This window comes from Heteronotia binoei, chromosome 13 (genome assembly GCF_032191835.1).
Source record: "Heteronotia binoei isolate CCM8104 ecotype False Entrance Well chromosome 13, APGP_CSIRO_Hbin_v1, whole genome shotgun sequence".
In the NCBI taxonomy this organism is placed as follows: Eukaryota; Metazoa; Chordata; class Lepidosauria; order Squamata; family Gekkonidae; genus Heteronotia; species Heteronotia binoei.
Genome location: NC_083235.1, coordinates 60,802,452 through 60,816,492, shown reverse-complemented (window position 1 = coordinate 60,816,492; position 14,041 = coordinate 60,802,452). Strand labels below are relative to the sequence as shown.

Here is a 14,041-nt window from a genome sequence, read left to right as displayed (position 1 = left end):
AGTGAGCATGGGACTGCAGTGCTGGAGACATGCCAAAGCTTCGCCAGTCTTCCTGTCCTGTCCATCCGTTTCAAGGGGTGACTACAAGTTCTAGAATTTTAGCAGAGGAATATGAGTGCTCTTTATAATTAATCTCCAGTCATGCATAATTTTACAAACGTCTATTTTGTTTCCCCTCTCTTAATTACCTCTTTTTGAAACTGAAATGCCAGAGAACCCTGAACCTTCCCTTGACTTTCCTTTATAAACTTTTTAACTCCACAAAAATCTATTTTGAAACGGGGGGGGGGGGGGGGAGGGGACCCCTGTACAATAAATGTGGCCACAACATGCTTTGTTAATGAAGTATTAACAAATTTCTATGATTGGGAATGGGTGAGAACTGGAAAATGCAGTTCGTTTTGGTAAGATATAAGATAAGATAAGATAAGATATTGGATTTATACCCCGCCCTCCACTCCGAAGAGTCTCAGAGCGGCTCACAATCTCCTTTACCTTCCTCCCCCACAACAGACACCCTGTGAGGTAGATGAAGATATTGGATTTATACCCCACCCTCCACTCCAAAGAGTCTCAGAGCGGCTCACAATCTCCTTCACCTTCCTCCCCCACAACAAACACCCTGTGAGTAGATGAAGATATTGGATTTATATCCCGCCCTCCACTCCAAAGAGTCTCAAAGCGGCTCACAATCTCCTTTACCTTCCTCCCCCACAACAGACACCCTGTGAGGTGGGTGGGGCTGGAGAGGGCTCTCACAGCAGCTGCCCTTTCAAGGACAACCTCTGCCAGAGCTATGGCTGACCCAAGGCCATGCCAGCAGGTGCAAGTGAGGGAGTGGGGAATCAAACCCGGTTCTCCCAGATAAGAGTCCGCACACTTAACCACTACACCAAACCAGCTCTCTGGTTTGTGGTTTGCAGCGTGCACATCTCTTGAGCCATGAACTGTCATGAACTTCTAGGTGCCAAATGAACCACTTCAGTTCATGATCCAGTAGAGTGCCCCACTGGCGTGCTAGAGACACCAAACTTGCAGATCTCTGGATGACTCTCCTTTACCTGCCCTCCAAATATGGTGAGGATTGGATTTATGGAGTTACAGCCCCCAAAGTAGGTGCCCCCAGGAAAGTGCTTTCTGGGGAAATGACAGAAATAGGTTCAGGAATGTATAGATGGGCCCTGTGCAAGCTAGAGACCTCCCCATGATGCTTCTCTATATCCCCTCCAAGTTCTGTGAATCTTGGACTGAGGGAGACCAAGTAATGCCCCCCCCAAAGAAAATGCCCCAGGAAAGTGCTTTTGTAAGTAAGTAAGTAAATTTATTTTTGTATCCCGCCCTCCCCCGCCAAAGGCAGGCTCAGGGCGGCTCACAGACATGGCACAACCATGATTTCAATAAAATACAATCAATACAATAAGACAAATTAAAATACAATTAAGTTACAGTTTTAAATTAGGTTAAAATGAGATAAAACAGTTGTTATATATTAATAATTAAGGTGCTAGAATTGACAGTCATATATAAGATGGTTAGAAGTCAATTTAGTCGGGTTCTATCTTGAAAGCGAGCTGAAAGAGGGTGGTTTTGCAAGCCCTGCGGAACTGATTCAGGTCCCGCAGGGCTCGCACCACCTCTGGGAGTTGATTCCACCATCGGGGGGGCCATTGCTGAGAAGGCTTGCTGCCTTGTTGTTTTCAATCTAGCCTCTCTTGGTCCAGGGATTTTTAAAAGGTTTTGGGAACTAGATCTCAGTGCTCTCTGGGGAACAATGTTAGGCACTGGTTCAAAAGTGTATAGAATTGGCCCCCTGTAAACTACCCACATTAATTCACATGGAACCTTACCCTGCCACCTGATGCTCTACAATCTCTCCAACCTGGGGATAGATGATTTTTCTGGGGTTCCAGTTATGGACTCCCAAAAAAGGTCACCCCAGTGCTCTCTCTGGAAAGGACAGCTGCAATAATGGGAGTCTGTGGAAAGCTTCAGCTGGGCAGACCCCCTGCCTAGCAATCAGTCACTGGAAGCAAGGCAAACATCCCCCCCCCCCCCCCATGCTTGTAGCCTCTGCAAGTCTCTAGAGGAGGGTTCTGAAGGACAGAAAGGCAGATATCCTCAGAGTTTTGACAGAGGCTCCCCCAAGTAACCCCACGGCAGTTTGGCAGAGACCCCTGGCAAGAACTGGAACCCAGTCAGGCATGCCTACAATGCTCCCAGGCCCCCTCAGGCCAAACACAGATCTTTTGGTTACAGCCCACCCCAAGGCAAAATTTCTGGTTATTCACCATTAGCAGAACACTTTGTAAAGATAAGAGATCACTGTCATGAATTGTACAAATGCAATGGAAAGGGGTAATCCAACAGGGGCTTGCTTGTACAGGCACATGTTTCTTAAGGTAGACAGGCCCAGCGGTGGCCTTTCCAGCACCCCAGGCTGAAATCGGCCCCCCATCCTTTTTTCACATAATTTGTGCGCATAGCGCACACAGCCCGATGACGTCACTGGAAGTGACGTCATCAGGTCACACGCAGTGTGCAGCCCCCCCTATTCTTGGCTCTCTCCCACTTTAAAGCGGGAGAGGGCCAGGAAACACCCCCCCACCACCTTGCGAGGGAGACAGCAGGCGAGCTCAAAGCCACCAGCTCTGAGCGCATTCGCTGCCTCCCCTGACTTTGCCGACGCTGGGAGGGCGTGACAGCAGCAAAGTCGGGGGTCGGGGGAGCTTTGGCGGGGTGAGGGGGAGGAGCAGAAGGGCCGAGGCGCAGCTGATCGCGCCGGGAGGGAGGCGGGAGCAGAAGGGCTGAGGCAATCACGCCGGGTGGGGTGGGGAGGTGGGATCGGAGGGGCCAAGGGGCACAGCTGATCGTGCTGGGAGGGAAGTGCCCCTGTGGGAGCCGGTGCCCTAGGCCGTTGCCTAGTTCACCAACTCCCATGCACCGGCCCTGAAGGTAGATGTTTGCTGAAGTGGGTGTTGTTCTATGAGGTTGGCGTTGTGTTACGAGATAGATGTTCCTTCATGAAGTAGGTGTTGGGTGAAGATTTTCTCTGGAAACACCAACAGTAAAAGTAAAGGGGGGGGGGTATCCAGGATTTTCTCATTGGGGGGATTTCAGTGAGAAAGGGCTGGGTGCGGGGCCAGCCCATCCCCACCTGGCAAAAGCAGCTATCCTCCCACCCAAATGCCAGGGGTGCAACTCACAGGTCAGATCATTCAGAGAAGAAAAGGAACTGGGGGATACAGAGGAGGATGACAGGAGGCCTGGATCTTGCCCTGTGAAGTCCAGAGATGGGTAATCCAGCAGGGGGAAGCTGATCTTGAGGAAAGTCAACTCATCCACCCTGACTGGATCTAGGTTGATGCGGTGGAGGCTGAGAATATCTCCCAGGAGGAAGAACTCCAGTCCATGCTGGACACAGGTGGGAGGGCAGGAGAGGAGACTCATAGCCACACAAATGAGGTCAGGCCAGATAGCAGCCTTGTGTGATCAGGATTCCAGAGAATTGGTGTTGGCAGGCTTGGGAGACTCAGCAAGGTACTCCCTCACCTTCTCCTCTGCCACTGCATGCCTGGCATTCCCACGCTGCTGACTTCCCTGTTCATCACTGAGAACCAGCAGTGGGGATTCTCCCAAGTTAGGCTTTTTGAGGCAGTGCTGGGCTGCAGCTCCCCCCTCCACCCCAGCCTCTTCCACCCTCTGTTCCCTCTGGCTACTTCTGTTCACTTGTAGCCTCCAGACATCTTTGCGAGCTCACACTTCCACTTTATGAACTCTTCATACAGAGCAATGCTTCATTTTATCTGGGGATCACAGATACAGGCCAGCTTGAATTCCCCTTCCTTGAAGAGAGGATGCAACTTGGTAGGGATGCTCACCTGCAACCTCTCTGCCAAGGTCCTGACATGTAGGAGAGCAGCTGTCCCCTCTGGTCCAAGCTCCAGTGCAGATGCTGGAGCCAAGTCCAGCCATGGAATCAGGGGGATGACCTGCTCTAGGCTGGCCATATGGGCACAGAACATGTTGCTGGTGTCCTGGAAGGGCTTGAGGACATGCACCATTTGGAAATGGGTCAGCCAGCCTTTGGAGATGATGCTGAACTCCTCTTCCCTGTGTAAGATGGTCATGGAGGAGATGACATGCTGCACCACGCGTTTCTGCTCCACCAAATGAGCAATAATGGTGCAGGTTGAGTTCTTGCAGGTGAGTCGGTCCTCCTGGATGAGCTGGTATTCAGGCTCATCCCCCTGCCTCTCGTGCAGCAAACAGGCAGACTTGATGCTGTGCAAGAAGTGGGCAGCCAGGCACTGGCAGGTCTCAAGCAAGAAACAAATCTTGAAGGTGGCAGCATCCCGGTTAGCCTTGATGGTGCTACCCAGCCCCAGAGCATCCTTCACCACCAGCTGAAGCATCTGCACCTGGCAGATGATGCCCTTGAGGCACACAGCCTTCACCTCTTCCACCATATTGGCACTGGTGTCCAATATTGTCTGTACCCACAGACAATATTGCTGCCACTCACCCACTCTCTCAGGATATTATGTATCACAGCAGTGATATTTACACCATGTGGCCTGCTTCCATCACATGTGCATGGAGCAGAACCATGTTGTAGTCAATGGCAGGACTGCCCCTTTTTGGGGCCTGAGCCATGCCCTGAAAGTGAAGATGAAGAAGATGAAGATATTGGATTTATATACCGCCCTTCACTCCGAAGAGTCTCAGAGCGGCTCACAATCTCCTTTACCTTCCTCCCCCACAACAGACACCCTGTGAGGTAGATGAAGATATTGGATTTATATCCTGCCCTCCACTCCAAAGAGTCTCAGAGCGGCTCACAATCTCCTTTACCTTCCTCCCCCACAACAGACACCCTGTGAGGTAGATGAAGATATTGGATTTATATCCCACCCTCCACTCTGAAGAGTCTCAGAGCGGCTCACAATCTCCTTTACCTTCCTCCCCCACAACAGACACCCTGTGGGGTAGATGAAGATATTGGATTTATATCCCACCCTCCACTCTGAAGAGTCTCAGAGCGGCTCACAATCTCCTTTACCTTCCTCCCCCACAACAGACACCCTGTGAGGTAGATGAAGATATTGGATTTATATCCCACCCTCCACTCTGAAGAGTCTCAGAGCGGCTCACAATCTCCTTTACCTTCCTCCCCCACAACAGACACCCTGTGAGGTAGATGAAGATATTGGATTTATATCCCACCCTCCACTCTGAAGAGTCTCAGAGCGGCTCACAATCTCCTTTACCTTCCTCCCCCACAACAGACACCCTGTGAGGTGGGTGGGGCTGGAGAGGGCTCTCACAGCAGCTGCCCTTTCAAGGACAACCTCTGCCAGAGCTATGGCTGACCCAAGGCCATGCCAGCAGGTGCAAGCGGAGGAGTGGGGAATGAAACCCGGTTCTCCCAGATAAGAGTCCGCACACTTAACCACTACACCAAACTGGCTCTCCAGTCTGGATAAAGAGGTCCTCTGGTTGCCAACAATGGTTGGTGGGGGAGAGGTAACTGTGCTGCTGCTGCTTCAGAGGTCTGCCATGAAGTGCATAGTTCTCCCTTGCGCTTTGGGAAGCTGAGCCTTGACCATCATCTGGTGCATGGCGGGCAAGGCTCATTGCCTCATGGTCCTCTGCAAGGAGATGGAGTACCAGGGAGCCAAGTGAGCAATCTACCAAGTGAGCAGTTAGTGAAAGGTTGCATCTTCTACAAGGGAGAAGGGTTGGCCACCCACAGCAATCATCTCGCTGATGAGGCGAGTGGCTGCTTCCTGGGGCTTCCACATATCCCTTTGGATGGCACTGTTGGGAGAGTGACCTCTTGGAGACGGCCTGCCTTCATGTCCCACCCATGGCATCCTGAGGAAGGGGAGCCTTTCCTCAAGAGGCCACCTGCTCACCCTCCACTTCTCCCTGCTGAGAGGGACTGGGCCTCTTCTTCCTCCTGCTGGCCACCTCTCTTTTTTCTGGCAGCAGCATAGCTGTATGCACCCTTGGAGGATGTTCATAGAAAGTGTGCAGCTGTTGACTTGCCACAAACTTCAGTTCACAAACCATGAACTGGCCAGATGGGAGTTACTTCCAATTAGACTATCTCAGGCTTGATCCTAAGAACTAAGAGGTCTATTCAGAATCCTAATTAGCTCCATTCAAGAGGTCTTACTCCCAGGAAAGTGTTCTTAGGATTGTACTGTCAGAGAACGAAAACTCAAACGTACTTATTAGGGAGTATGTCCCACTTATAAATTAGACTTACTTATAAATTAGACTTAACTTGCTTTAAGTAAACAGATCAGTCATATTGCAATGTGTAGGAATATGGAGTTACAGAATGGCACTTTAATACCACACTTGGGGAGCAATCCTGAGCAGAGCTACTCAGCTCTTTCTAGTCTCTTCAGTGAAGCTTGCTACCAGGAAAGTGTCCTTAGAACTGTAGCCTTAGCGAAGTTAAACAAAGACATTTTACTTAATTTAGAATGGAAAGCATATAAATTCATTCTAACTTCTCTGTTCAAACTCTTCACTGATGTTAACTTGTAGGCTGCCACTAAAATGTAACCACTGAATAAGAAGGGTGGGAAATCTCTCTCTCTCATCTTACGCACACAAAGAGATGACAAATAAAAGTATTTCCCGACATCCCCAAGAAGCGAAACTCCCATCATGCACTTTTGCCTCAGTTAGGAGAGAAGGAATTACTTGAAGTGACACTCTGGTCCCATTGCCCTGTCCTCTGGCAGGGGGCCACATAGCAAATGACGGGAAAGGCAGGGCTGGAGTGTGTCCCCCCCCCCCGCCCCACCATCCTGGAAGCCCAATGATAAATGGTCTGGAAGGAGCAAGCTGGAAAATGTGCCTGGGATGGAGGAGGACTGTTGTGATTAGAAGGGCTGAGTACAGCCACTGAGCAGTGGCTGACTGCAAGGGCAGGAGGAAAAGAGATGACGCCGTGGGATGGAAGGCGAAGGGAGGAAGGGCAGAAGCAGAAGGAGGTGGAGGAAGGGGAGGAAGAGGAAAGCAGGGAGGACAGAAGGAGGATTTACTGAGGCTTGTACTAGGAAGTTAGGGTTGCCTTTCTGAGATGAGCTCTTCTGCCTGCCTGAGCTGCAAGGCTTTGGGCATCGCTCTTCCAGACGATCCCCTTCACCTCTACCAATACCATTTCATTGAGTGCGGAAGGCAGATGGGAAGGGGCCAAGCTGGTGTCGCAGGAGTGTGTGAGTGCTGGGTGGCAGGTCCTGGAGGTGCCTGGAGTTCAAGAGGGGGCAGGCTTTCTCTACCGAAAGCCCTTGAGGGTACTGGCCAACCAGGCCATTTCCCAGTGAGTTTGATGGCCAATCCGATGGCTAAAGTGGTTCACCCCACCCCCACTGAAAGGCCCAGCTGCTACCAAATACTCACGCTCCGTAAGTGGGGATGGGAGGTGGCGGGGGAGCCGCCCGAAACGTGTTGTAGACTGTGCGGCCCCTTCCCCGTAAGTGTGCCCCTCGGTACGCTACTGCTGTTCCTGTGGTTGGGTATGGGAAACCTGTCACTGCAGGAGAGAAAGAAAGAAGTTTCTGTGAGCATCGGCCAGGAATAATCCTAAACACATTTAAGCATTTAATGCTAATTCCTGTGGGGCAGGCAAACAGGTGGTTCCTTGACAAAGGACTTTAGACATATTCCAATGGGCTAAGAAGCTAATACACACATCTCACCCTTCTCTTCCATCTCAGTCTTATGCACAGATCTGAAATAATCCTTCCACTCTGAATCCTCCTGCTCCACTCACTCCCTTCTACGGCCCCGCAACAAGAGGTAAGCAGTGTCACCAAAACATTACTATGCCTCAGTTCTGCTCTGTCCATCAATCCCCCTGTTACTTTCCCCCTAGTTTTTACCAGCAGCTGCATATTAGAAATAAGGAATAATTAGCATTTGCTATGAAACTCAGTGGCCTTCCCAAGCTCCCTAAGGAACAACTCTTGCCCAAGGACCTGGCCTAATCCAGACATTACCTGCATAGAACTCCGGGCCATAGACGGTGCCCACTACAGGGTTCAGCTTCCAACCTAGAGGGGGAAAAACCCAGGAGACATGAAAACACTCCTTAAGTCCTACCTGCTCTCTCTTTCCATCCCTCCTTCCTGTATGCCTGAGAAAGGGCTGGCAGCCTGACCAACTGGGAAGAAAGAAAACAAAAGCCCAGACCCTGGGGCAGAATGGATGTCAGGCCCACTAGAAATGGAGGCTGAGGACTGCTTGGTCAGTTTCTTTAGCTTGTCTTCAGTCTCTCAGAATCTATCACAAAACCAGGCTCCCCAGCAATACGTATTTTGCACTTTTCGTAGCCCCTTCAGTTCCCAGCAGACAGTCCCCACTCCAGAAATGGAGGTCAACACATATATAAAAAGGACTGCTAGTTTCACAGAAATCACCCACTCCCCAGTTCTGCCCTCCCCAACCCATTACCGTTTGTGTAGGGATTGGCTGCCTTCTTGTTTGTCATTACCCGTGCTGTGGCATTGTTGACCTGGGTAGATAAAGAGCAGAGAAAGTGTGTGATGGACAGGATTTGAACCAAATCTCTTTCTGATAGAAAAGGTGAGATCTGGGGCTGGTAACACAAGGAAAGCTTCAGGATTCACAAACATCATTTGGGATCCTGGATCAAATTCATCCTCACAGGAGATGCTCTGCCTCTTAACCCCACTGCCTGTTGATTTCCTGTCTTAGGATCTCTGCCTCATTCAAAATGTCCGTCCCTTTTCAGCTGGGGACCCCTTGCAGAGCATGGACAAGATGCAAAAGAGTTCAAAACCCCCCATAGGTTTGCCACATTCCTGAAACTTTCCCCTACACAATCCCTGTGTCACAGTCACAAGTAACATGCAGGGCTTTGCCCAGGCTGCATGCACAGTGGAAGTACCAGTTGCTGGACAGACCATGCAACGCCACACAATAGAGGACATAAGAAACCAAACCCCGGAGCAAAATGGCAGGAGATCGAGCGAAAGAGAGTGTCTGGAAAAACATGGCACTTCTTCCCTTCCACACAGCTCTGGTTTACTATAACTAAGAAACTCTGGCAGGAACACCTTACAAAACAGGCATGATCCTTATGCAGCAGTTCATGGCCTAGTAGAAGCAAGAAGGGCCACACTGGCTGCTCCAGGACAAAACCAAGCCATTTCTCCGTTGCAGTATTTACATTCACCGCTTAATATTTTAAATAAAAGCATCCATGAAGTAGGAAAGCACGGCAGCCAAATGGCAAACCTTCCCTACGCAGCTTAGGTATCTCAAGCCCATGGCTGCTACAGCTGGTTTCTTAATCGGGGAAATGTTAGGGATGCTTGGCCTTACTTCCTTTAGGTTGAATGCCAGGGGCCCCCACCAGTAGCTGCTTGTGGAAGAGATTCCGCCTTCCTCCCCTTCCACTCTGCATCCCCTCCCTCTCACCCTCTGGGCATCAACAGCACAAGGCATGCAACATCCATTTGCCCGCCTGCTTGTCCTGTGAGGCTCAAGAGGAAGGAATGGTCAAGAGGGGTGGGGTGGAGGAGAGCACACGTGGCTTCTAGTGCTCGAAGCAGAGCAGGCAGTGCACTTGGCCGCACCTCGATTTTGCGTCCTTCTACGATGGTGCCGTTCAGCTTCTCCCGTGCCCGATCGGCATCTGCACTAGTTTCAAAAGTTACAAACCCAAAACCCTGTGAGTGGAGGAGAGAAAGGGAAAAAGAGAGAGAGAGAAAGAGAGAGAGAGAGAGATGGGAAGGGAAGGGCAAGAGACAGGAGAAGGAGAAAAGAATGAAGAGAGAGAGAGGGAGGGGGGTGGGCAGGAGGGAGGGACAGGACAGAGAGAAGGGGTGAGTAAGGAGCAGCAGAGACAGAAACTCCCAGGGCCTGGGAGAAGAGGCAGGATGTGGACTTCCCAAACCACCCCAAGGACTGGGGGGAAGGGGCAATGGAAAGAGAACGGAATAGGGTAAGGCTGGAGAGGAATAAGACAGACACTAGCTTCCTAAGAGGTGATAACTGCAGGTCAAGATAGGGTAGAGTGTTTACTACTCCTGAATGAAATGGGCAATGGATGTAGGCAAGTTCTGGACTGCAGTGCTGGTGCTTGCATGGAATCCATCTAGCCCTGGATTCATTTCTTCGGAAAATGAAAGGAGGTCATAGGAAGACTTTTTAATGGGACTAAGAGCCATTAGTGAAGCTGACCAAGGCTTGGAAAAGAGGCTCACAGTGTTGTGCATCAGGGCTGGTGACTCCCTTTTAAATATATATTCGGCTGTCGCATATTAGCAAATCCAACACTAGTATATGCTATATCCACAGACTGGTCAAACCACTGCAGCCAGTTCCCTGCCCACCCCTCGGTTCAGAAAAAAAGTATTCTGAAGCTGGACACTTTACAAGGCTGCTTCTATCACAAGCGTTGGCTGTAGGGCCAACACTTTGTTTTCTAGCAGGAGAAGAAGTGCAATTGTGTGTATGCGGTGGGGGGGTGGGGAGAGGCAGATGAGAAAGCATGGCAAGAAAACTGTCTGCACCTAAGAGCTTCCTTTTGCTAGGTGTTCATTTGCTTGAGACAGAAGCAGACCAGTCTCTCTCCCCACTCCCTCCACATCAGGCAACCAGCTGCATGGAGCTTTGTTCCTTTGAGGCAGCAGAGACAGAGTGACCAGCCAGCGGCTGTAGTATATACGAGCGAGCGTTCAGTTTGCTGATCTATTACAGCTGCTCATAATGAAAGAGAGAGTGCATTCACAGCACTGCGAGACTCCTTGTAATAGATATCTGTCTTTTCCTGAGAGTTCTTTACCAGTTGGAAGGAATTTGAAATCCTGTCAAACTCTGAATACCTCATACCTGCAGGGAAATAAAATTCAGGCCATGTCAAAAATGTTTTGGTGTTTGTTTCTTAAAAAAAAAAAAAAGGCAACTGTATAACCACGCTCGTATTTGAAACCTTCAGCCTTGCGTGCCAAGCTGCCGTATGTAAAATACTGCTTTTCTTCTGTGAGAATGATTACTCATTACACCACGATCGAATGTTCTTCTCCTGCTTTGAATTGCTATTTTTATATAAGCTTGTGGCTGCTAGTTTATCATCTTAAAAAGTTACGCTGTTATGAATTTAGAATTGGAAGAACGCAAAACCTGTACAATAAGTACCATAAATTCTGCACATCAGTGTTAAGGTGGAAAGTTCATATCAAAATGCTGTTTAAACCATGGCTGCAGAGTTGTGCAGGTGGGGAGGGGTAGCTAATACAAATTTGGCAAATGAGGCGCTGAGAGGAAGTGGCTAAGAGAACGGGAGGGATAGGAGTGAGTGGGGCAGAGTGAAGAACTGAGAGGGCAGGCTTGCCCACTGGGAAGAGGCGCCCATGTTGAAATCAAGGCCCTACCAGATACCAACATGTTGAACCCACCTTGGAGCCACGTTCATTGAAAATGATCTCAACATCCAGGATCTTTCCAAATTGCTGAAAAGAAGGGCAAATGGATGGTGAAAACGGAACCCAGGCAAACATTCCCTTTCCACCCTGTTTTGGCATTCTGAACTCATCTGCTTTGATCTATCCGCTCTCCCTGAGAACTGCACTCAGGCAGCTGCTGGAATCAGAGGCCATTCACAGAAGGTAAGGAGCCCACACAGAAACACTTTGATCTGTCACCATACTCAGACATAATACCTCTTCTTTTTTATGTTCAAATTGGCCACCGGGTCCCACCTCCATCCCTTGAGAGCCCATCTGCCACAGGGTGGCTACTTCATCATTTAAGCATCATCTGTGCATTTCATGTTCTGGCAGGGAGAGCTGCTCAGTTTAAAACCTGTTTAGCCGATAAGGCATGTCGATCTGCTGGGGCCCAGAGTAACGAGAAAAGGAGGGAGCTCCTACCACGGTGTAGCTCAACAAAGGAGCGAAAGTAAATCTTGAGGGGAAGGAAGAGAGTGAGAGACCCTGCATCCTACCCGTGGCTCGGCAAGGCAGACCCAGTGGGTATTAGCTGGTGTGCAAAGGAACTACGCAGAACTTGCTCAGTCAGGACGCATGGGCTTGGGGACAAGCTTGGGAACAGCACTCCATCTCCACAGCATTGATTCTGTCTTTGCCACTGCCAGGGTACCTTCTCAACCTCCTGAGGGCAGGCATGCATGTGAATGTCGTATGTGTGGATGAACATGACTTACCCCAAACATTTGCCGCAGGTCAGGGTCCCGAAAGCGGAAAGGGATGTTGGACACATGTAACCGTTTTGGCTGCTGCTTATCGGAGCCACTGTCCGGCGGGTGTAGCGTCTGGCTGTCTGTCTGTGCCGCTTCATCTGTCTGCTGGGGGAGGGGACATATTTCTACCATGACTTCAGCACTGTTTCAAGTATCTGGGTAGGTGCATATTTCTTACCCACACCTTGCAATGGGCAAATATGCGCACAGGTATTAGCGAGTGGGTTCTGCTGATCACAGATGGGTTTAGATGGGGATATCAGCCCCCTAAGTCTGACTAGGGGCAGCCCTCAGTGTTCATGCTTGAATGTGACTTCCAAACCTTGAATGATGTACAGAGCCTGAATGGAGAGCCTGTAAGTCAGTCCTTAGGACAAATCTCTTTTTGATCACTAAGTGGTCTTTGGTAAGCCGCTATTCCTTCAACTCCAACTGTAATGCTTAATGCTACTAATTTATATTATAATGCTGTTGTGAGGTTCATTGTGAGGCACTCCAAAAGTGCAATATAAATGCTGAGCACAGTGTATGTGAGACCGTGGGATCAGGACTGGGACAGAGCAAATGCATCTGTGGATGGGGAGAAACGGTTGCCTGGCTCTGAGTTCCCATGGAGGCTTGCCTGCCTGCCTGCCTGCCATGTGGGGAGCCAGAGCTTGCTCTCCTTGCTGCGTTGTGGCACAGAGCCAGCCTGGCACTCAGGGACCGAGGAGCAGCTGGGAATTGCTCACTCAGCACTTCCTTGCCGAGCTGCATTACAACCACATCATTGGCAGGATAGGATTGGCAAACTGCCAAGCAGGTAGATTACAAGTGATTAGGGACAAGAGGGGAGCCAGGAAACTTAAGTGCTGAGCCACAAATGCCCATGGGGGCAGCAGGGTGCTACAATAGCCTCAACAGACCTGCCTCCTGCAGCACAAGCCCTCTATTGTTTCAATCCTCCCCCATCTGAATGCTGGCCCATCATTTCCCTGCTGTCTCTGAGTCTCAGTCGTACTGTGGACAAGACGGCTAGAGAGATGGAGTGTGGCCTGCTGCTTCAAACCACCCCCTTGTCAAGTAGTGCTGCCTGATAGGCCTCCCTATCCTCCATTTCCATCTACCTGAAATGTCTCCATGGGTTTCAACACCCAAGTTTTGGCATGAATTTTCCAGCCCCTTGCTTCTGTTTTGCATTCTTGCAGAGACACACCTGCCTTCCTTCTTCCTTGTTCAGTTTGCTTTCCACAAGTGCCCTGCAAGTGCCAGGCATTCTCCCTGCCAAAGCGGATCCCCTTTTCAGGCTGTCTTCACACAGAAACTCTTACCGGTACTGTTTGTGTGCCCGATATGGACTGCGTGCTGGCGTCAGTGCCCGGCTGTTCAGAGTGGCTCTGTGCTGGCGTATAGAGAGTCAAGGCATGCTCAGGTACTGTGCTCTGCCCTGAGTAATCCTGTGCTGGGTGTGGGTGTGGCGGAGGAGGAGCATACTCTGCAGGGATGCCGTTCTGTGGGGGTGGTGGGTATGTGGCTGGAGGGTAGGGCTGGGCCATCGCGTCAGGCGGAGCCGTGGCGTCCTGGTTGCCCTGAGGATACATAATGAGACAAACACGCTTACTCACTACCTAAAACTTCATGAGAAATCGTAAACTTGGTCACGGCAATCGTAAACTTGGTCATCAACTCCTCTTTGGAAGTGGCCAACACAGATATGTCTGAGAGCTTCTGTCACAGTCATTTTAGCTCCGGGCTATAATCAAAGTATGTTCTACAAACCACAGTCAATGCTGGGTTGTGAAAGAAAAAGTGGTA

At 50.2% G+C, this 14,041-nt stretch overlaps 1 protein-coding gene across 16 annotated transcripts in view; it reads right to left on the bottom strand.

Moving 5' to 3' along the window:
• The window catches only part of RBFOX3 (RNA binding fox-1 homolog 3), a 509,742-nt gene that overhangs the window by 24,947 nt on the left and 470,754 nt on the right, over window positions 1–14,041 (bottom strand). For 7 of the 16 annotated variants that reach the window (XM_060253332.1, XM_060253333.1, XM_060253334.1 and 4 more), the window contains 7 exons: window positions 13,558–13,815; window positions 12,212–12,352; window positions 11,445–11,498; window positions 9,621–9,713; window positions 8,473–8,533; window positions 8,019–8,072; window positions 7,420–7,552 (listed from right to left, as the gene is read on the bottom strand). In XM_060253332.1, coding sequence (XP_060109315.1) covers window positions 7,420–7,552; window positions 8,019–8,072; window positions 8,473–8,533; window positions 9,621–9,713; window positions 11,445–11,498; window positions 12,212–12,352; window positions 13,558–13,782 — 761 coding nt within the window. In that variant the 5' untranslated portion in view covers window positions 13,783–13,815. The remainder of the gene's footprint in view (window positions 1–7,419; window positions 7,553–8,018; window positions 8,073–8,472; window positions 8,534–9,620; window positions 9,714–11,444; window positions 11,499–12,211; window positions 12,353–13,557; window positions 13,816–14,041) is intronic. The other 9 variants (XM_060253337.1, XM_060253330.1, XM_060253335.1 and 6 more) reach the window with 6 other exon arrangements.